General features: G+C 55.1%; 10 protein-coding genes across 10 annotated transcripts; 8 read left to right on the top strand and 2 right to left on the bottom strand.

Annotated features, from left to right (window-relative positions):
- Nucleotides 1–1418: 1418 nt before the first annotated feature.
- IE81DRAFT_57060 (hypothetical protein) lies at nt 1419–2193 on the top strand. The gene has a single exon (XM_025517456.1). It carries the CDS (start codon nt 1653–1655, stop codon nt 2094–2096), a length of 444 nt encoding a protein of 147 aa, XP_025366197.1. The 5' UTR covers nt 1419–1652; the 3' UTR covers nt 2097–2193.
- On the top strand, nt 1987–3116 carry IE81DRAFT_369411 (hypothetical protein). Its single transcript, XM_025517239.1, has 3 exons — nt 1987–2438; nt 2556–2694; nt 2787–3116. Exons 1-3 carry the CDS (start codon nt 2345–2347, stop codon nt 2833–2835), a joined length of 282 nt encoding a protein of 93 aa, XP_025366196.1. The 5' UTR covers nt 1987–2344; the 3' UTR covers nt 2836–3116.
- A 907-nt stretch (nt 3117–4023) lies between these two features.
- IE81DRAFT_350539 (hypothetical protein) lies at nt 4024–4356 on the top strand (the record flags this gene model as incomplete). Its single annotated transcript, XM_025516554.1, has 2 exons — nt 4024–4129; nt 4199–4356. The coding sequence occupies 2 exons, from the start codon at nt 4024–4026 to the stop codon at nt 4354–4356; spliced, it is 264 nt and encodes an 87-aa protein (XP_025366195.1).
- Nucleotides 4357–4994: 638 nt separating this feature from the next.
- IE81DRAFT_332629 (hypothetical protein) lies at nt 4995–5498 on the top strand (the record flags this gene model as incomplete). Its single annotated transcript, XM_025515325.1, has 3 exons — nt 4995–5124; nt 5193–5346; nt 5420–5498. 3 exons carry the CDS (start codon nt 4995–4997, stop codon nt 5496–5498), a joined length of 363 nt encoding a protein of 120 aa, XP_025366194.1.
- Nucleotides 5499–6665: 1167 nt separating this feature from the next.
- Nucleotides 6666–7140, top strand: IE81DRAFT_350537 (hypothetical protein; the record flags this gene model as incomplete). Its single annotated transcript, XM_025516553.1, has 3 exons — nt 6666–6732; nt 6797–6941; nt 7026–7140. The coding sequence occupies 3 exons, from the start codon at nt 6666–6668 to the stop codon at nt 7138–7140; spliced, it is 327 nt and encodes a 108-aa protein (XP_025366193.1).
- A 1834-nt stretch (nt 7141–8974) lies between these two features.
- Nucleotides 8975–9215, top strand: IE81DRAFT_350535 (hypothetical protein; the record flags this gene model as incomplete). The annotated part of the gene is made up of 2 exons (XM_025516552.1): nt 8975–8999; nt 9070–9215. The coding sequence occupies 2 exons, from the start codon at nt 8975–8977 to the stop codon at nt 9213–9215; spliced, it is 171 nt and encodes a 56-aa protein (XP_025366192.1).
- A 1152-nt stretch (nt 9216–10367) lies between these two features.
- On the top strand, nt 10368–10818 carry IE81DRAFT_350534 (hypothetical protein; the record flags this gene model as incomplete). The annotated part of the gene is made up of 3 exons (XM_025516551.1): nt 10368–10440; nt 10520–10664; nt 10737–10818. The coding sequence occupies 3 exons, from the start codon at nt 10368–10370 to the stop codon at nt 10816–10818; spliced, it is 300 nt and encodes a 99-aa protein (XP_025366191.1).
- Nucleotides 10819–12881: 2063 nt separating this feature from the next.
- IE81DRAFT_350533 (hypothetical protein) lies at nt 12882–13326 on the top strand (the record flags this gene model as incomplete). Its single annotated transcript, XM_025516550.1, has 3 exons — nt 12882–12954; nt 13015–13132; nt 13236–13326. 3 exons carry the CDS (start codon nt 12882–12884, stop codon nt 13324–13326), a joined length of 282 nt encoding a protein of 93 aa, XP_025366190.1.
- A 1804-nt stretch (nt 13327–15130) lies between these two features.
- On the bottom strand, nt 15131–15866 carry IE81DRAFT_57043 (hypothetical protein). Its single transcript, XM_025517455.1, has 3 exons — nt 15642–15866; nt 15407–15552; nt 15131–15325 (listed from the first exon to the last, which is right to left on the bottom strand). Exons 1-3 carry the CDS (start codon nt 15694–15696, stop codon nt 15206–15208), a joined length of 321 nt encoding a protein of 106 aa, XP_025366189.1. The 5' UTR covers nt 15697–15866; the 3' UTR covers nt 15131–15205.
- Nucleotides 15518–18864, bottom strand: IE81DRAFT_326942 (FolC bifunctional protein). The gene is made up of 6 exons (XM_025514953.1): nt 17988–18864; nt 17454–17717; nt 17013–17339; nt 16242–16917; nt 15642–16082; nt 15518–15556 (listed from the first exon to the last, which is right to left on the bottom strand). The coding sequence occupies exons 1-5, from the start codon at nt 18495–18497 to the stop codon at nt 15727–15729; spliced, it is 2133 nt and encodes a 710-aa protein (XP_025366188.1). The 5' UTR covers nt 18498–18864; the 3' UTR covers nt 15518–15556; nt 15642–15726.
- Nucleotides 18865–19640: the final 776 nt, after the last annotated feature.

Raw genomic sequence — 19640 nt, 5'->3', positions numbered from 1 at the left:
AGCAAGGAAAGATACAAGTGAGCTGACATTCCCCTCTCCCGCGCGCCCTGATATCTTCATCATCATCCTCATCCACAGCTTGGCGCTTTGATGTTGCGAAACGCGATTTGAGTCTCTTCTTTTTGTAGAGCATCTTCGCCTTGCACACGAGAATACAACGTGTCTTGACAGACGAGGAACGTAGGATCTCTTTGCAAAGGGCTTCCCCTTTCACGAGCCGACGACGCCAACCACTTGAACATCAAGCTGGCACTTCGTGCAGGCCTCCGTGCTGGCTCTGATGTTCTGCTGCGCATGCTGGGCCAGACCAGGCTGAGCAGAGTGCATGCAAAGGCTTGTTTTGCCCTTTGGTCATCGCTATGGCCAGCCAAGCTGGTTGCGGGGGCAGGGCAGGGCAGGGCAAGGCAAGCTGGGGACGTGAGGGATTCGCAGGGCAAGGCAAGCTAGGGACGTGAGGGATGCGCAGCGCAGCGCAGTGAGCGCCCTTTTGCCCCGCCCCCCCGCAGTGGACCACTCTGCTGTTGCTGTGTGGTGGTAGTCAGATTGTGAGAATGGGTGAAGTGGGGTGGGAGGACTATGGACAGGCGAGGGAAAGAGGGGGGGGGGGGGGGGGGGGCTGCGTGGAGGATGGCGTGGATTGAAAAAGTTCCTCACCAACCTTGGCTCTACGCCCCGCAACGGCTCGGCCCTGCGCGCAACCCCGCCTCTCTGCACTCGCTACCTTTGGCACGCGGCGGTGGTAGTGAAAGGGTCCCGCTTGCGCCCTCGAGTTGTGCATACTTGCGGAAAAGCGAGTGTGACCCTTGGGTCTGCCTAGCTTACATCGAGACAAGTTTGATTTGGAGGGAGTGAGGGGGGGGGCCGCCCGATTCTGATGCGTTTTTTTGTGTCGTTCATCACATTCGTTTGGTGGGCATGCGTGCTGCTCGGGATGGAAGGCCTTCATGAGTGTAGCTTTGGGGCTTTGCGAGAGCAATGGGCGATTGGACCGCCCGAGCGAGCCGCGCTGCTGGAGCGGTATGTATGCATTCATTTCGGATCGATCACCACCCCAGGGTGTTCTTGACCTTTTCGCTGATGATGGAACCGCCTCTTTCGTGCAGAAGAGTTCGATATGCCCCAGACAGATTCCGTGGGAGTCAATATTCGAGTCAGGACCGTGCAACAGCCATGCTGCGTCCATCCCATCCGAGGTCCAAGAAGGGAAGCGACCTGCAACTCACGCAGCTTCGGCACAGAACGCATAGTACGTCCGCGTGCTCTCAACGCCCCAAAAGTCGGTTTGGGAGCCGAAACCGCCTTGTTTGCTGCATTCAGTGCTCCACGTTTTGCGTCCTTGCCATTCGGGTAGATTGCACGTCACGCCTTTCCGAACGAGCAGGACACAGTCAAGAAGCGCGATAACGCGGGTCAGCCAAGCTCTGGTCGTCGCCTTGCCTTCTCGCCAAGAGGCGTACCTTGGGCCAGAGACTCACGGATGCCGTTTGGATGCTGAGCTATGCAACGTGGAGCATGGATGAAGCTCATCATTGCCACAAAGGAGATGGCGATCGCGCCAAGAGTCTTGGACGTCATGGCTGTCTTGTGTGCGTCAGTGCCAAATACCGTCAGCTGTGAATGGTGCAGCAGGAGGTCTGCAGCAAGCAGCATCTATGTGCTGGATACGCTCAGCGCACACAGCCCATCGAAGACCTTTCTTTCTTTCTCCCCACAGCCTGCTTTTCCATCGCCTTTGCTGCTCTCCATGCAGCCACGGCCAAGACCGACTGCAATCGCTTGGGGCTGAGGCCCATGCAGACAGGCACCGTAGTAGAGACAGCCCCTCGCATCTGTCTGCGCAGGATCAACGGCCCGCCAGCTCCGCTCGCTCGGTCCGTGTAGCCATTAAGAATTGCAATTCGCAACTTTTGTATGGAGTGAACTGGGATTTGGACGCCTTGTTCAAGCGCAGCGTCCCACAGCGAATGCAAGACCTTCGCAGCACACCAACACCACGACGAGCGCCCGGCTTTGTCTGTCCGCGCAAATCCAAAGCTCTGTCGCATACAACTCGGTGCGACAATCACAAGAATGCGTCACATCGCCTTCGAAATTGACTGCGTGGCTGCTTGCTTGCTTGCCACGACTCCAATCTCATCGTCGATGTAGCGCCCAGGTAATCTTTGCCGTTCTAGAAGCATCGCAGCTATGTGAAATATGCGGTGAGGTTCGTCTCCCAGACTCTATATAAAGCTGACTCGCACACGCTGCTGCCCTCCTTTCTCTCACAGCACCGAATTTCACTATCATATCAGACAATCCAAGCACACCCAATTGCTCCCAAACCACCGAAAGTGCTCTCAGAATGCTCTTCTCCAAGCCTAACAGCGCGTTGAACCTCGCGGCAGTACTCGTCATTGCCGCTTTCTCTGCTCTTCCGGTGGCCCTTGCGAATGTGGGTGAGTGCTATGCGTCGGCCAGTGCCTTGCGGATTGGTATCGCGAACATTGCACGACGAACCAAAACGTTTTGCTGACCTGAATGACGTTTTTACACGTCCTTCGTATGCTTTGCAGAGGTCCGTGACAGGGGTCACGGCGACGCGCAGAAAGCGCAATGGCATCAAGATTGCGCTTTGATGGGCGGACAAACCGCAAAGTGGGACCTGTGGTATGACTCGAGTGTGAAGAAGGTCTTTGCATACTGCATCGACGAGTAAGTAGGGGGGGCTTGGAGCGTTCAATGACGTAACAGAAGATGTCGCTCGTGTCGGACTCAGCTGACTCTTGCTCAAACGCATACCACAGCGAGGGACAAGATATTTCGCAAGACGTCGCGGATCGTCTGGGCTGGTAGACTACTCTGCCTGCTATGCCCTACTAAGCTCCTCGAAGAGGCATGGACGTGATACATGTCTCGGACTGGAGCAGACTCAGCGCGACTTGTCGCTGTCAAGACGTAATTTGCTCCTCATCCACTTCCAATCACCTCGACCATGTAAGGTCCAGAGACACGGTGATTGCGACGCGATGAACAGAGTCGCGAGTGTCATCAAAGGCAATCTGCAAATGCGAGCGTGCACTATCTCCCCTAGACCTCCACACGAAGTGCGGCGCTATATAGCTCCTCTCATGCATGCAAATCCCACGCAAGAGGTCGCATCTCGGTCTTCAATCACGTGAAGACAATCATGATTTCTCGTCCTCGGCTACACAATTGCGAGGGTTGATGGGTCACGCATCTTTCTTCGAGGGTCTTGGGTGAGCAGACCGAACCCATTACTGCACCCCAAAGACTTTGACTTCCCCCGCGCCGTTTCGCTCGAGATGAAGCACGCGCGGTGTAACGTTTTGTTACCGCGGCACAATGTGCGTGATAGTGCGCAACAGTCGCAAAAGGCCAGCGCTTTCACGAGTGCGTTCGTTGCTTGATTGCTGCTTGTTGCACGTCCTGCTGGCTGCACGCGGATGTCGCCGCGTAATGCGGACTGCGCAAACATCACTTGCCCACCTCGGGAAAGCCGCGGAGCATGTTCGCTCGGCGGAACACATATTGCGACATGTTATCCTTCCCGGACTTGCTGCATGCGGAGCTTTGAGCGCGGAAGGAACTCGATGAAGACATCAAGATGCTGCAATAGTCGTTCACAGGGCAGCTTTGTTGGGTGCGCGATGCTTTTGCTCTATCCAAACGCCTACCCGCTGGCAGTGGAGGTGGAGGGGCGTGTCGTTGTCTTCAAGCATGGCAATAGTCCGTGGTAGACCGATGTGTCGCTCCGCGGGCCGCCGAGCGACACAAATAAAGATGAGTCCTGAGCGCGAGGTCAATTACACGTCTCTCTGAAAGGGAATCGAGACTGCCTGCTGCAACTGGCTATATTCCTCGCTTTTGCCGTGTCAGACTGATGTGGATCGTTGAGCGGTCCTTTAAATTTGTCCAGCGAGCTCTCACATCGTCCAGACCATCCAATCCTCTACTGCGGTATACTCGCTGCGAGGCTGCGACAATTCTTTGAGCTCGCTCATCGCACCACAGATCATCAACATGACCGTCAAGCTTGCTTGTGCCAGAATCTTGGTCGCCATCGTCGTTGGTCTCCTCGCAATCCAGCCAGGAGTCCAGACCGATGAGCTTCCCAACCAAGAGCAGCGTGAGACAGTCTCCATGCACTTCGCCAGACAAGTGGTATACCGCACTCATTTCTGATCCCGATCCTCAGGCATCTATCCGGAGAAATTCCTTTCGGCCGGTGATATCGTACGCCATTGGAAAGGTTGCTGCCGTGGCGTCGGCGGAAATTTGGCCACCGGCAACGCTCTGTACAGATACCAAGGCACAGCGAGTGAAGGCTGGTACGGATGGTGCACAGATCAGTGAGTTGCGCCGGCAGTCGCAACTGCGCGTGTTCTCGACAGCAGCCCCTTTGACGCGTGCGCGTGCTCTTTACGATCTGCCGCCGTGCTGGACGTCCAGAGATCCAAAGAGCGCGGTCCTCGATAGAACAAAGGACTGCAGAACCTGCATCAGCTGGTAAATGCCAAGTTGCACCAGCTGGCCGAAGCCGAAGACACCAGCGAGACTACACTTTTGACAGGAGCCAACGCCAGCAATCGGCCAAGTCAAAGTGCTGAATGCGTGTCTTTTCCAAACACAATGGACGTCTTGTGAATTGAACGAACCATGAATGCTAGATTCTGAACGCTGCCAATACAGCTTGAGAGGAATTACCAGAGCGTCTGCGTCGGAGGGCGCAACAATGGCGCACTAGTATTATGTCCTTGGCGTGTCGATTGACTTGGCGTGTCGATTGACTATATGCTAATCTTGACGCTTCGTTTCCGCGCTGCCAGACGTGAGAAATTGTCGTGTCAGCAAAGGCGCGTCGACAGCAAGTAAAAAACGTCTTGCGTCATGGTCTCCGTCAGTCCCCTCGACCACACCTCTCCAAAGTGCCGTATTGTTTCTGGCAGAGCACATCTTCCCAAGCAGTCTCATCCACCCCTTCAACTGACATCATGATTCCAGCACCTCTCCTTTCGCTCGCCCTTCTGTTTGGTGCGGCCACCGCTGTACCTCTTGGCTCTCCTCTGCCTGGAGCACCTCCTGCAAATCGCTGCATGATACATTGCCCACCTCAAAGACACGGTGAGTCGCTTTGGCGCTTCAACGGCGGCGACTGCGCTCACCATTGCATGTCTCTTCCTGTGCTACAGTATTGAAGAATGTCCCTCGTGACCTGGATCTGCGCAAGCCCAAAGACTTTGACTGGGCTGCAATACTCTGGACGACGGCTTGCAATGCTATGGAGGGCATCGAGCCAGTCTTTGAGCTGGTCGATGGCAAGGTGGAGGTGTACTGCGCCAGCCGGTGAGCCAGCTACACGCGGATGTTGCGACGCGATGAGAGCAAAGACTTACGATTCGTCCCCGCGTCACTTCAGCGACGGGAAGCACGACCTCGCCGATGATGTCGTGCAGTACTGGAAGAGCAAGGGTCGTGACGGCTTTGAACTCTGGTGAAGGCATACGCAGTCGAGCACCTTAGAAGGTGACATGACGCGCATCACGCGCATGCGATTGTGTGCGCAAGTCCTCCACTCGCGACTCGGCAGTAAGAGTGGATCCTCCCTAAATTCACGATCGAGGCACGCGCGCGCGCGTCAGCGTGTTTATAATCACGCGCCAGCCTCCGAACACTCTTCTCCGACGAGACAGCCAATTGCAAAAAATGCATGGGTTTCAGTCTGCGCAATCCTCTGAGCAATGAGAAGCCTGAGAAGCGCAAACACAAGGTGACCTGAACTGCCAATTGTTCGCTCGTCATGGCGTGGCATGGTATGAAAAGAGCGCTGATATTCGTGAATGCAGACGACAGCGAGAACACGCTGGCGAAGCTCGAGTTCCACACGAAGCTCAGCAAGAGCCGATTTCCGTGACCGGTGACGAGCTCCTCGAAAAGCGGGGGCATGCGACACCGAGCGCTGGCCGAAATGCTGTCAGAGCTCGACTAGATGTTCCAAGATGGCGCCCAGGCCCGATAGTGACCCCAATTGCACAAGAGCCATGCATCTAATCAAGAATAGGCTGTCTATCAACTTTCAAGGAAGCAAGACGCTGCGTCTGTGCTGCCTCCAAAGACGGTCATGGGGTCAATCAAAAGCTGCTTTAGCTGCGCTGCGCGCTTTCTTCTGCGAATGCCGGTCTATGGGCGCAGTGGCGGCCCGCGTGCTAGTGGGTCCTCGACACGGCGGTCCGCTCCTTTGACTAGTCTCAATTGCGACGAGCAGATGGTATCGCGCTCGCTATTGATGCTTGCTCTTCGGTATGAGTAGCATTGTTCAGGCTCAGGCACCGGTAATCTGTCGGTCTTGATGTGTAGTTGCCCCTCTGCTCAGACCTTGTCGACATCGCGCGTATCACTCAGCATCAAGCCTCTTCCTGTGCGCTCTCAGCACAAGTTCGACCAGTCTCAGCGCTGTGGGCAGCAGCTTTTTCATGTTAGTTGGAGATCTGGGTCGATGACTTATGTCTTATCTGCAGTATACAAGAAGCGAGCTTCAACGCGACTGTTTCGCGCCCATGTCACATCATCACATCACCTCCCAAGCCTTCGCCCGCTCAGAAAAGTTTGCGACCAAAAGCTCCACAGCAAGTGCTTACATAGTCTTTCAAGCCTACTAAATCAACATGAATTGGCGACTCATTTTCGCTGCAGTACTCGCTTTGCCAACCGTTCTCGGCGTCAGATGGCACGGTAAGTACTCAGCTGCGCTCGCGACACAACGCTCCACTGTACTGACTTTGTCTTCAATCTAAAGGTCTCAACAAAGCCGGTGATCTCAATGATCCTTCCACTCAGCTGAACCTCATGATTTATCGCTGGAACAACGCTTGTAGCAGCATCAAAGGCTATGGCGAGCTCAAGCCAAACGGCATTGGGGAGATCGTGTGCCACTGCACTTTGTGAGTGGCGCGAGCCGAACCATGTTGCCGTGACAATGCTTCTGAATCCTTCTCACGATCGCTTGCCTGCCTTCGCTCTTACAGCAAAGACACGCACAATAAAGAACATGACTACGCTCTTGGTACTGTGGCTTACCTTGGTGCACATGGCTATCCCGGCTGGGAAGTGTCGCAAGGCTATGAAGAGGGGAAGCGCTGAACCAGAAAACTCAACGGATTTCACCACACCGTAGCTCGAGTGTATCCTTTCGGAGTCGAGCCAGACATCGCAAATTCGTGTTCTCAAAATGTAATAGGTTGCTATGATCGTCATGGTGGTGAAGAAGAGAAAGAACAAGCTGATGCAGCATCGTCTCTAAAGCTCAGATTGCAAGGGTTTCTGCATGACATCTAATCGGAAGTCTGTGCTTTGGTTGCTTGTGGCATTCCGCAATTGAGACTAGGTCTGAGAGCGAGGCATGCGGATTTTTTGGCCGGCGTATGCTGGTCTCTTTGGGAAACTTTGATCTGTAGGACGCATTCACGGTTGACGTGTCTTCACATAGATAGCTTTGATTGGGTTCTCGGGAAAGCAGCGCCGCCTGGCGGACGTTCTGAATTCTGTCACGAGGGGGCTTGGGACTGGTTGTGACACTTTACCAAGCCAGAATGGCCTTGACCGTACCTGTGATGTCCCATCCAGTCCTATGATCCGCAGACCAGGCCGCTCTCAGCTTGGAACCTTCAGCGTAGAGGTCTTTAGCAACTTACTGATCGATACATTGCCCATACCAATGCAAGGAACCTTGATACCCTACGGCAACTTGGTGACACGTTGACGTAGATTTATCTCCTCCCTTTGCCTTGCATTCATTTGCCCAAACATCGGAGACTTGATCCCATGATACCGTGGGATACAGCGCTGCGAGCGAATGGATCATAGTGGTGTCGACATGCGAGAAGGAGCCATTGATGAGCCAGCAACGAAACATGCACGGTCGAGCGAGACACTTACCTTCTTCCTTGGCCAGCACAGCGGGTGCCATCAGCATCACGGCGGCCATGACAGCAGCAGCATAGGGGAGGCGAGGCATGAGCATGTTGATGTGCATGCCAAAGGACGTGAAGCGATCTGTAGCAAGAGCGGGCAGTAGCGGACTGGGCAGGTGGCTTGTCAGATGCTGCAGTGGCACGATCGTAGGACCTTGGTGGTGGATCACTGATCTGCCGGCGTGCTGAAAGGCGTGCCTTTTAAAATCCTCAAGGAACGTGCGCTACGAGCGCGTCGAGTAGCGGTAGATGAATGCGTAGCCAAGTTGCGTTGCAGTCTTCCGCGGGCCGTCCACGCATGATATGTCTGCAGATAAAGGTGTTTTCGACGCCGTGCAAAATGACCCCCCTCCGATCGAACCCTCTCGCGATGAAGCATCAACGGCTCAAATTGACGCCCTTTGAGTTGATGTTCCCAGAAATTGATTTACTCGTATACGGATGCTTCCAAAATGATCATCAGTCGCACCAGCTCATAGTGCGTCTGATGCGACAGAAAGACAGCAAGAAATCAGCGCCGCTCGCATGACGGACCGCGTCTTCAAATTCTGGCTTTGTGCGCCCGGAAGTACTAGAAGAGGGAGCGACTACGCTGTGGCAGGCTGACACCTCAGCATCCGGAATGCTCCTACATTCATCAATCGTAAGCGAGTAGAGCTGAACGCCTTCTTGACACGGACCGCGACGCCGATGACCTGTGCCTCACGCTCGTCTGTCAGTCGGTGGTTCTTCTTGTTCCTGAGTGAACCCCCGGCGACTGCTAAATCGCCTTAGAATTGACGATAGCCACTCTGCTTGGATGTCCGAAAGCTGATGGGACTGGTCGCAAGACGTTATAAAGAAGCTCTCTCGTCACTATAATTTCCTTCACCGTGAGCACCTGCTCTTGCGTGATGCTGCACGATCAACCCTCAACATCTTTCGTCTGAGCGCTCGGCATTCTATCGTAAGACTCGACCAAGACGATGTTTCGTCACTTTTTGCTGATGGCCATTCTGGCAACTATGGTGGCCGCTGTCGATTGGCACTGTAAGTGGCGTTTGTCGGAATGCATTCCTCCAATCATGCTGTTACTCACATGCAAATGACTTATCGACAGACCTTTTGGCCTCTGGCGGACACGACCCGCGAAACGAGCTCAACATTGTACACATCTGGACGCCCGCTTGCAACCAAATTAAAGGCACAGCTGAGGTGACCAGCACCAACATCGGCCAGGTTTACGTTCGATGCACTGGGCCGTAAGTGATCAAGAGTGGTGCATGCTTATGTTATCGGAAGAAAGCGGCAGTGCTGAGCATATAGTCGCAAACATCCAGTCGTGGCCAGGACTTTGGACTTGGCACAGTTGCCAGGCTTGGTGTAAGCGGCTATCCAGGATGGAAGATCGGCCCGCCAAGAAGCAAGCCTTGAAGCCCACGCCTGCTCAATGTGGTCGCTACTCTAGACATGCTCGGCCGGTGCGGCTGGTAGATGTGGCCGTTCAAGTGGTCGCCTGCCCTTTGTTGGGATCAGAGAAAGGTCGCGGCCGCTGCATGCGAGACGAAGACATACTCACGACTTGGTAGTAAAAGATGCGTTGTTCATGTGACATGGAGATGGTGGTGTCTCCTCTGCCAAGACGTGACATGCAGTAGAGGCCATGTACATGCACGCACGGGATAGGGGCGCATCCATCACGTGCAACAAATTTCTTGATGCCCAAAAGGTTCCGCGCAAGGCGAGCTAGGATTGAGCCAAATTGCGCTCGGCGTAGAGCAGAACTCGATGTCAACCAATTAATAATGTAATTCCGCGCTCGCTATATATGCAGCCCTGCAATGTGAGTGCCAAGGCAGAGAGGAACGCCGTCTTAGCATATCAACACGCGTAGCCTCGCCAGCAGCACAGCTAGTGAGTATCGATTGTCTGCAGTCCAATGATTGCGCCACAAAAATGCCAGGTACATTGCACTTTGCTTTCTCGAGACCGCCGAATGGCGAAGGAGCCAAATGATTGGCACAGGTGCCGCGCAAGTACAAAGCACTTCCGCAGCAGATTAATCACTTCTTGCAGTCTCGTATGTGGACCCACGTAGATATCGACACAGCACTGCTCGTACAAGCTGTTCATCAGGCTATGTGAAGTCGTGTAAAGCGCTTTGCGCAGACCGGGGTTCGTGCGACGGTCTGCGGCCACCGCGTAACACGGCGTTCTTAACCTCTTTTGAGAGACCACCCGCGCTCGTCGAGGGGCTGCTGCTATAGCGAAGCTTGTGAGCTGGCTGGTTATTTATACACACATGTATCCCCTGCTCGCCCTTCTCCAGTCAGCAACATTTCTTCTCAACAGACCGTACCATCTCTACAAATCTTTAGAAGCTTCAAAGCGACATTACTTCTTGCACATCCCTCAACGATGCTTCCTCACTTGCTTATCCTGCTCCTTCTACCAATCGTGGTGACTCCAGCGGCTGTGATTGTATGGTACCGTGAGTAGATCCCGAGACATCTTTGGGATGGCCACTGCGTGGTCATAGACAAATGACCTGAACCCGATCCCTTCAACAGCCGTTTTGGCGGCCGGGGGTCTGAACCCTGCCACACAGCTGGCGGAGATGCAATCGCTTTGGAATGGAGCCTGCACAGCCCTTTCAGGGGCAGGCGAGCTGAAGAACGATGGCTCAGGCTACTTCGTATGCCGTTGCACAGGACCGTGAGTCTGGCCCCAGCTTCATTCGAATCCGCGCACAATTCCACTGAAGCCGTCGAGATTCTTTGACGATAGTCCTGGGGACGACCGTGCCATTAGTGCCAAGGCACAGCTCGATTACAACGGTCACAAAGGCTGGAAGCTCGGAAACCCCTGATTCTCTTGGGCGGTATACGCCAAGCTAAACGTTGACCCAAGAATCGAGATCAAGATGGCTTTCGATGAAACACAGCACTTTTATCAGTCGAAAAATTGCTGTGTTTTGTTTCGGGCTCCTTTCAATCAGCAGTGTGCGCTGCAAAATCTGAATGCGAGACTTACTTCTGGGCCTGAGAAAGGTGCAGGCGCAGAACACGGCGTACTGTGCTCGACTGACCATGTTTCTGACGATAGGGGAGTCGTCCCTACATTTTTGCCCCATTCCCCTTGCGCTCTGTGCCCATTGATCATGCCTTTCTCGGGTGAATGCTGAGGTTTGAAGTCGGCTACACCTCGTGTCCCTCTCTCGCGCGCACCTCGCGCAGCTGGACCCCAATCGCTAAAGACAGCGAAAATGGAGATGTCACGTGCGCGCGAGCACGCGCGTCCTATGGAGGTAAATACCCGTTTACATGCATCCGTTCTTGCTTCATGAATCCCATCCATTTTCACTCGTATCACATTCGCTTTGCGTAGACGAGATAGTGACCGCGTGCTTCTGCGGTCCAATAAGAGTTCAAAAGGAGTCTACCATGAAATGAGCAGTGTTGCGTCCATCCGGCCCATGGTCTTCGCGTGCATCCAGAATCTCTGCATCGACGGCAGACGAACAACGTGTAAATCGGAATTGAGAATCAGACACACAGCACCCCGATTCTCGAGGAACTCAGCATGATACTGATTGTTGCTCTGAATTGCGCTATACATGTGGCGTGTCTGCCCCAGGGTACCTCGCCGGCTCGGATGGTCCGGAGGCGCATTATCTTGTCATTTGACGTGCGCTCGTGTAAGTCAAAAGTCAGCAAGCGCCCAAAGATCTTGTCTCGCACACGAGACAGGTGTTCGAGTGGTGGGATCGTCGGAGCGATAAGACGCGGATCAGCCATCAAGCTCTAAGCCACGACGAGCCAAGCAATTCCACCAGCTCAAGAAACATCTTCTCAGACCTCTCGACACCACGTCATCTTGCTCGTGCTGGCACCCAATCAACCACAATGTGTAATCCAATCAAGCTCGTCACCCTTCTGATATTTCTCAGCGTTGTGGATGAAGCGTTTTTTGCCGGAGGCGCTCGTGCCGAGGAGCTTTGGAGTAAGTCGAGAAATATTCTTCCTGTTTGCTATTAGTGGCTCGAGCACGCGCATCTGAAACAGTGCGACGCGACGTTTCCCAGAGGTCACTCAAGTCCCGAACTGTCTTGACTACACCAGTCAACAAAGTGCCTGGACGGCCTCTTGTCACTCCAAGGCAGGAACGGACGCCAATACAAGCTATCGGTTCTCGGCCATTGATGGGGTCAGCTATGCGTACTGCGGTGATGTGTGCGTTTCTGGGTGAGGTCAGACGTGCTGACTTTTATGGTCTGACGGAACTTGCCTCTTCTAACATCGTCTCAGGAATCACGAGGACTACGGTCAAGACGTGGTCAAGGACCTTCAGGCAAGCCACCCGGGCTGAATCTTCGCCATTGCTCAGAATACGCCGCCCTGAGAATGCGTGTGCACCCGAGAAAAGCGAGGGAGTGCCCTCGAAGAGGAGCTCTTTTGGAGATGTTGTCTGGCATGCGATGTCCTACGATTGAACCGACGGACAGACTGTGTTGCACCTCTTCATACCGAAATTGAAGCATTTAGAGTCGGCGCAAGCAACCGCTCAACCCGAGTTCGGCGACGAAATTTGCGATGGCAGTGCCGAGACTATAGAGAGGGAAGTACAAGGCAATGAGCCGGGTTCGGGGCCCTTTTGAGCGTTCCATGCGCTGTTTAATTATGCCGGATCAGAGCTTCCGCGGGCGTGCCCTCAAGCCTGAGGGCCGTCCTGCGTCTCAATTCGTTCAAGTTTGAAATGTCGTCGGGTAGCGAGCCTTGCATGCAGACGTATCCAATGCGACGTATAAGAGATCGAGCAGTCAAGCACCCACTCAATATAGCGTCTTCTTCTCAGTGAGCGGAATTCAGACTGCTTGCGCGACCATCCTCCACAACATAGCCTACAGATTCTCAACGCTCGCCGCCAAACACGATGACTCCTAAGCAGCTTATCATTGCGGTCGTGCTCTGCACTTTCTTGGGCTTTGCGCAAGCGAAAATCTACTGTGAGTATGCTGGCTTTGATGCAAGAGGCGGCACGTCTGACATGCTACATTTCACTTTAGCTTTACGGACCTCGGCTTCCAATCCCAAAGATGCTTGGTACCGATCTTGCAGTGTCGTCGGAGGGTTCGGCGACCTAAGCCAGACCGAAATCGGCTTCACGGGCTATTGTCTGGGATTGTGAGTGTAAAGGGTATTGCTTTACGGGGACTTTTTTGGGGCAAGCGGTGAACGCTGAGCTGTGCTGACCGCCTGTGCCCACCTACTTGGACGTTTTTCCCAGGAATGGCGAGGATCTCGGTCAGTCTACCGTCGATAATTTGAATGCGCAGGCTCCCAGCTCCTGGATCATCTTCGGCACGGGCCCGGCGTGAAGAGAGGGCGAAGCAAGGCAGAGACACGGAACGGAAGCGTGATAAGAAATTAAATTTTGGATGCTCCCCAAGACCTCATTCACAGCCTTCTGCCAGTCGCTGTTGCGCTACGCCTCTCCAGCCTGTGAATGAGGATGACAATGCCGAGTGCAAGCTGTTCCTATCAGCCTCGTGACGCGATGCGGTCCGGAAACCCGCACAACGCCACCTTCGCCTTTTTCCGAACAAATGAGCACGGGCAGTCGGGTGTCCGTCATCCATCAGCTTGAATTTTGAAGTGCCTCACAAAGACGCCGTTTGCGCGGGACCAGCAGTCCTTCGCTCTCGTTCGGAAAAGACGCAGATGACAAGGAACATGACTTCGAATCTGCTTATCGCTGCGATCTGCTCCGCTGCCCTGGTGTGTCGGGAATATACTGCGCGCGGCGATGCACGCAGCAGGTATCGATGCGCGTGTCGGTGCTGCCGGACACCATCGAATGCTCAGATTCTCTGGATGAAGACCTGTTTCGTGCCTGGCTGTCTGCTGATTTCCCTTGCACAACTCAGCAACCGCCCTTTCCCGACGAAAGCGATGCCGGTCTGTCTCGCGTGGCAGAGCTGAGAGTCTGCGCAAGAATACGCCACTGCCCCGGCCCGAGGACAGCAGGCAATGCAATGGCCGTGCCAAGTGATGCCAGCAAATCAAGCAGGCCTGTGATGAGCGCGCAGGCAAAAATACTCCCAAGTTCCATGATGGGCGTTCTGCCGCCGCTGATGTTCCTGGGCCGGACAAGTCAGCCTTGAACCGTGCAGGATATCTCGGCCCGAATTGCGAAAAAAAAAAATTGTCGATCAGATCTGATTCCTTACTTAAGCAATGGCTTGGATCGACCCAGCTGGTCATTTGACAGCCCAGCCTCTTTCCCTCTATCCAGACCACAGCACGCATTTCTTCGCTTCGCCAAGAGAAATCGAAAAAAAAAAAGTGCTAGAAGTCATCATGCTTGCTTTGGACATCAGCAAGATCTTGATGCTCTCCATCTGTCTCGTGACTTCCACCAACGCCATCATCGGCGAAAAATGGAAGCCCAATGCACCCTACAAACCGGGTCCGCCTGGCACAATCATGCGTGAGTATGCATGAACGCTTTTTTTTTTTTTTCGCGACGTACATTGCTCGAGGGGGGTTAGGGGAGACTGGCAACTCTTCTTTGGCCCTGACCCAGCCCTTCTTTGCCCAACGTTCGTGCTGATGCGCGCGTCCACCATAGTTGCTGAACCTCCTGAAGGCCTCAAAGGTTGGCGACTGCTGAACAGATGGTACCAGATATGCCACAGAGCGCGCGGAATTGGTGATCTTAATCTTGCCAACATGCATTGTTGGTGCGTGGACAAGTGAGTGTGGATCTCGACTTTGATGATGCGCTATGATGACTCGATAGGGGCCAACAAGGCATCCATCCACCGACTCGACTCGAGTCGCGTTGCTTCAAGAACATTCCTTGATTGGGATTGTTCTGCTCTGCTCGACCTGGCACCAACTTAGCCCGTCAAACCCATCGCCGTCTGACTCTGGCCCTTTTTTTTTTTTTCATTTCATTCGTTTCCCTCGCCATTCACTCTCCTCTCCTCCCCCTCCTCCCCCTCAATGGTGACGCAACGCAACGCAAAGCCGGGGCGTCAATCTGATCGTAGCGCACAAGGTATCCGACCGCCTCGTCTGGCGCTTCAAATGGATCAACGAGTAGCTAATGCCCCATCAGAGGCCGCATCAAGGCTTTTCCCCCCACTCGTGACTCACGATGTTTCCTCCCCCCCCGCGGTCCCGTCAAGACTAGCTAGCAGACAAAGCGGGGCCAAAAGAAATGCGATAACATGACAGTGCTGCAAGCGCGAACTAATTGGGAGGGCAGCGTGCAAAATGATGCTCGCAATGTCCCCCGTCAAGACCAGCTGAGCAGACGAAGCAGGGGGCCAAAACAAACGTCAAACCATGAACCAGTGCTGCAAGCGCGAACTAATTGGGGAGAGGGCAGGCAGGGCAGCGTTTGCGAAGGTGATAAAGCGTGGACACGACACCTCGTGTGGGCCAACCCACACAGTGAACGCTGACGCTGCAGACGAGAGTTTGCCATTTCCTGCGAGGGATGGCGCGCGCCAGCGAACGTATGCACGAACGGTATTTCGCGCCCCCCCCCCCCCCCTCAAAGCCAGTCTGGTCGATTAGTTCCCCCATCTCTAGTGCTGTCTATTCCACACGTCACAGCGGGCCGGAGCGTGAGCGCATTGTCCCCCGCTTTCTCGTATTCCCGATCTTCTTGTCCCCCACTCACCTTCCGTCCCTGCCCCAGCTATAGCTTGGCATACCCCCGAATTCGTTCTGGACATTTTCTCAACTTCCACCTCCCCCCTCCAACCCTATCTGCCCGCAACACTGTTCAGCGCCTCATCCAGCGCTCCCCATTTTTGCAGATGAGCCATGACGCCTCCCACAAGCAGCAAGCTTCCCGTAACAAACACGCTTCCTCCCCTCTCTTGCCCCCGCGCAGCAGCAGCAGCAACACAAGCATTCAGCGCATCTTCTATGCTCGGCAAGACCAAAATCTCTTCTTCCTCTTCTTCTTCTTCTTCTTCCGCCGCATCTTTTGCTCCCGCCACCGCCGCTCGCGCTCGCATCGCGGAATCCCTTCGAAGGTCCAACCAGGCTCGTCTGAGCTCATTCTGCACCGTCAGAGCTTCCACCTCTTTCGCGTCCAGTCCTCCAGCCGTAAGATCTGTTGTGCGGGTGGGGGCCAGATCCAAAATGTGGGGGGGGCGCATGAGCAAGGAACGAACTCCGAGAGGGGTGGGCAGGCGCGCGACGCCCCCATCTCGCAACAAGTCGAGCGGCTTTCGCGCCTCAGAGTGTACGTCCCCAACCAACCAAAACTCACCTCCGCTGCTCTTGCCCTCCTTGTAGGTGGTGTTGGTGCAAAAGATGACCTTGTCAAAGCTGACCCTCACCTCCTCTTCGCGCACCGCGTCGCACAGCGCCCCAAGCAGCTCCTTGGCGTCGCGTCCATGCGTGCAATTGAATACCAAATACCATCTCTTCGCTTCTTCTTCTCCTCTTGCCCCATCTCCCTCTTCTCCTCGCACCTCGTCGGCTCGGCGATGCGCCGCCGTTTCACGAAAGCGAGAGGCTTGGACGAACCATCGCGTGGCTAGCTTCAGACTGTCTGTGGTGTGCGCTCCATCCAGAAAAAAGGTGGGCATGCAGCAGGAGGCTTGCGATGCAGCAGGAGGATCACAAATCGAGCTCGAAGGCGGCGCCGGAGGCGGAGGGACGACCTGACACCGTCCAGGCCACGCAGCTCGTTCCACTCCCGCAACTTCCCACTCCTCGAGCGGAGCATCCAGTCGGTTCAGCTGATCAGCAGCAGGCGCAAATGAAAATGTCCAACCCCTCTCTTGCAGCAGGATCGCATCCTGTGCACTCGCTTGGATGAAGAGGCGCACGAGCGCTACGGCGAGCTGGGCATTGGTGCTCTGATGCAGACCTGGCAGACCCAAGGCGATGGAGCGGACTTGCTGGGGCGCATCTCGAGGCAGCGCTACAAATGATCTGGTCTGCGCGCGTTCCCGGGCGCCAAATCATGCGTTGTCAGTCTGTGAAAGCCCATGCGGGTTCCATGGCGCTCGCTCGCTCGCTCGCTCTGCCTCACCTGCACCTCTGCAGCCGTCTGCTCTACCACCTTTGCGGCATCCTCGGGCTGCCAGACCGAAACTGCCCCAACGTCCTTCTTGAAGATGCCCGCCTTGTGCCTAGCGATCTCTGGCAAAGTATTGCCTAGCAGAGCTGTATGATCCAAGCCCAAGCTGGAAATACCGCATGCGATGGGTCGAGGCACGATGTTTGTGCTGTCGTACGTGCCACCTATACCCACCTCGAGGATCGTGGCGCCTACGCCTTCTTGCAGAAAGATGTGCATGGCGAGCAGAGTCAGGTATCGAAAGTAGACCGGACGCAGCGGTGTGGCAGGATGGGCTCTCTGGGGGAGGCGCATGTACGTGAAGGGGGTGGGGGTTGGGGGGGCGCGTGAGTTCTCCTTGCAGAGCATGCCTCTCTGCTCCGAGTCGGGGTAATTGCCGCAACGCAAGCTCACCTGATCATTCTGTCCCAGCTTGTCCCACACTTGCCAAAAGTACTTGGCAAAGAGTTCCTCTTGAATGGGCACACCGTCTATGCGTATGCGCTCCCTCACGTAGACAAGGTGCGGGGAGGTGTACAAGCCGACGCGGGGGCGAGCGGTGGCTTTGCTCGACAACAGCGGCGCGTGGGCAAGCAAGCTGGAACAGAATGCTGCGGTGGATCCTTTGCCTTTTGTGCCAGTGATGTGGATCACATTGAGCTTGTTCAGATCTTCCAGCTGAGAGAAGAGAGCGGTGGGATAAGGGGTGGACGGGGTGAGCGGGGGTGCGCGGGGGTGCGCTGTTCCATTCACCTCTTCCATCCGCCTATTCGCGCTTGCTCCCCGTCCCAGAACGCCAACTTGAATCGAATGCATCAGCAGCCGCGTCAATGTCCTCTCTCCAGCCGCGCCAATGACACCGACTTGATGCGAGCGATCTGAGCCTCTTGCCAATTCATCTCATTCCCCCCCCCCCCCCCCCTTTCCCCCCCCCGCGCGCCCACTCACCTCATACCCCAACCTCTTCCAATACTCTTGCATCTCCGGTATAGCCAACTCGTTCATCTTGCCGCCGCTCTTTCGAATCGCTTCGATGACTGCCGCATTGGATTGCAAAGTGTTGAGCGCGCGTATGGAGGAGGCGTAAGATCTGTCTTGCGCTGCTGCTGCTGCTGCTGCTGCTGCATTTCGCGTTTCTTCCGACGAGCTGCGGTTGCGGGTGCGGGATTGGTTGGGAGCAGTAGCAGCGGAGATGGGGCTGGTGGAGGAGGTGGTGGTGGTGGTGGAGGAGGAGGTGGAGGCTGCTTGCGTGGACATTGTGCGAGGAGGTGAATTGTAGGCAAGAAGAGGAGAGTTGGGATGTACGATCCGATTGGTGGTGAGGCTGCTTGATGCTGAAAAGTGCGAGTGCGAATGGATGGTCGAGGAGGATGGCGGTGATGGCAGCTCGATCAGCGGGAGGATGTGTTGTGCAGTGCGCGCGAATGCCAAAGAAGATGGCGGGCAGCGGATTGGCATCGATCGAGCCACCAAGCGCGCGCCTTTATTCTTCCAACGTAAAAAAGGGGAGTCACGGGTCGTCCCCTTGATTGTCAGCGCGCGCGAAAGAGGTCGAATCGGAGGATGGCGTCAAGATGCGGAATGAAAGAAGTCAAGAGTGTGATGTGCCGCTCCTCGAAGCAAGGTTTGGCAGGCGTGCAAGCAGCGCGTGCAATGTGCAATCTTGTTATTGTTACGTTGCGCAAGGCGTCCGAACGTGAAAACGTTCAAGAGCGAGTCGCGAGTGCGTGAGTGCGTGATGGTCGAGTGAGAGTGAGAGTGCTGGGCAACGAAGTGCGCGTCACCAGTCAGCGCATACGTGGCATGCTATCGAGTCAGTCAAGAGTTGTGAGTCAAGAGTCAAAACCAAATCTCATCAAGTCTTGGAGTAGTGCATCAATCACGTGGATTTCGGATCTGCAAGAAACCCCCGCCCGTGTGCGAACGGCGGCACGGGACGACGGGGAGCAGCCAGCATGAATTTACGATCACGTGACGATTCATACAGTCGCGTCGACCCCGTTACGCGCACGCGCGCGTGTTGGTTGGGTACCGGTATACGTGTTGCTTGCCGGCGCGAGGCGGAGGGTGTTGCGTTTCAAAGTCTCATCCTCCTTGGGCCATGCATGCAGATGCGCGCGTAAATGCGTATTCAGTCAAGTAGTGAGTCAGTCAAGCGTGTGGGTGCGGGGAATGGTGAATGTGAGTGAATTGGATGGTGAATGACTTTGAAGGGGTTGGGTGCGTTCGTGAATGCGATTGCGATTCGTGACGTGACTGGCGAGTGTGAGTGGAAGTTCAACTCGGCCGGGCGACTCTTGACTCGTTGTGCGTGAGGTGAGATTTGCGACTCGAGACGGGGCGGCGCGCTCCAAGCACTCGCACACGCGCACGCACTCGCACTCGCACTCGCACTCGCACTCGCACTCGCACTCGAGTCTTGCATCATCACCTCGATCCTTCCATCCGCAAAGCAAGCGTTGCTGATTTCGGCTCCTTTCAGCATTTGCGCCGGCCTCGGCCACACCCTCAAGACCGTCGAGATATAGTGGGACAGCTGATACAAGACAGCATCACCATCACCATCACCATCACCATCGCCATCACCATCACCCCCCCCCC

This window comes from Ceraceosorus guamensis (assembly GCF_003144195.1).
Source record: "Ceraceosorus guamensis strain MCA 4658 unplaced genomic scaffold IE81scaffold_153, whole genome shotgun sequence".
Classification (NCBI taxonomy): Eukaryota; Fungi; Basidiomycota; class Exobasidiomycetes; order Ceraceosorales; family Ceraceosoraceae; genus Ceraceosorus; species Ceraceosorus guamensis.
Note: the sequence above shows the minus strand (reverse complement) of the source record. Positions and strands in the feature narration are given on the sequence as shown.

Excerpts from the sequence above, each read along its gene's own strand:
- IE81DRAFT_369411 (XM_025517239.1), top strand. The coding sequence starts at position 2,345 with ATGCTCTTCTCCAAGCCTAACAGCGCGTTGAACCTCGCGGCAGTACTC. Across the intron at positions 2,439-2,555 it reads GGTGGCCCTTGCGAATGTGG|AGGTCCGTGACAGGGGTCAC; the intron begins GTGAGTGCTATG and ends TATGCTTTGCAG. Across the intron at positions 2,695-2,786 it reads TTTGCATACTGCATCGACGA|CGAGGGACAAGATATTTCGC; the intron begins GTAAGTAGGGGG and ends CGCATACCACAG.
- IE81DRAFT_57060 (XM_025517456.1), top strand. The coding sequence starts at position 1,653 with ATGTGCTGGATACGCTCAGCGCACACAGCCCATCGAAGACCTTTCTTT.
- IE81DRAFT_326942 (XM_025514953.1), bottom strand. The coding sequence starts at position 18,497 with ATGCCAATCCGCTGCCCGCCATCTTCTTTGGCATTCGCGCGCACTGCA. Across the intron at positions 17,718-17,987 it reads GGAAGAGGTTGGGGTATGAG|CTGGAAGATCTGAACAAGCT; the intron begins GTGAGTGGGCGC and ends CTCTTCTCTCAG. Across the intron at positions 17,340-17,453 it reads AGCTGGGACAGAATGATCAG|AGAGCCCATCCTGCCACACC; the intron begins GTGAGCTTGCGT and ends CGCCTCCCCCAG.
- IE81DRAFT_57043 (XM_025517455.1), bottom strand. The coding sequence starts at position 15,696 with ATGTCCAGAACGAATTCGGGGGTATGCCAAGCTATAGCTGGGGCAGGG. Across the intron at positions 15,553-15,641 it reads AGCTGGGGCAGGGACGGAAG|CACTAGAGATGGGGGAACTA; the intron begins GTGAGTGGGGGA and ends TGGAATAGACAG. Across the intron at positions 15,326-15,406 it reads GCAGCGTCAGCGTTCACTGT|TTCGCGCTTGCAGCACTGGT; the intron begins GTGGGTTGGCCC and ends CTCCCCAATTAG.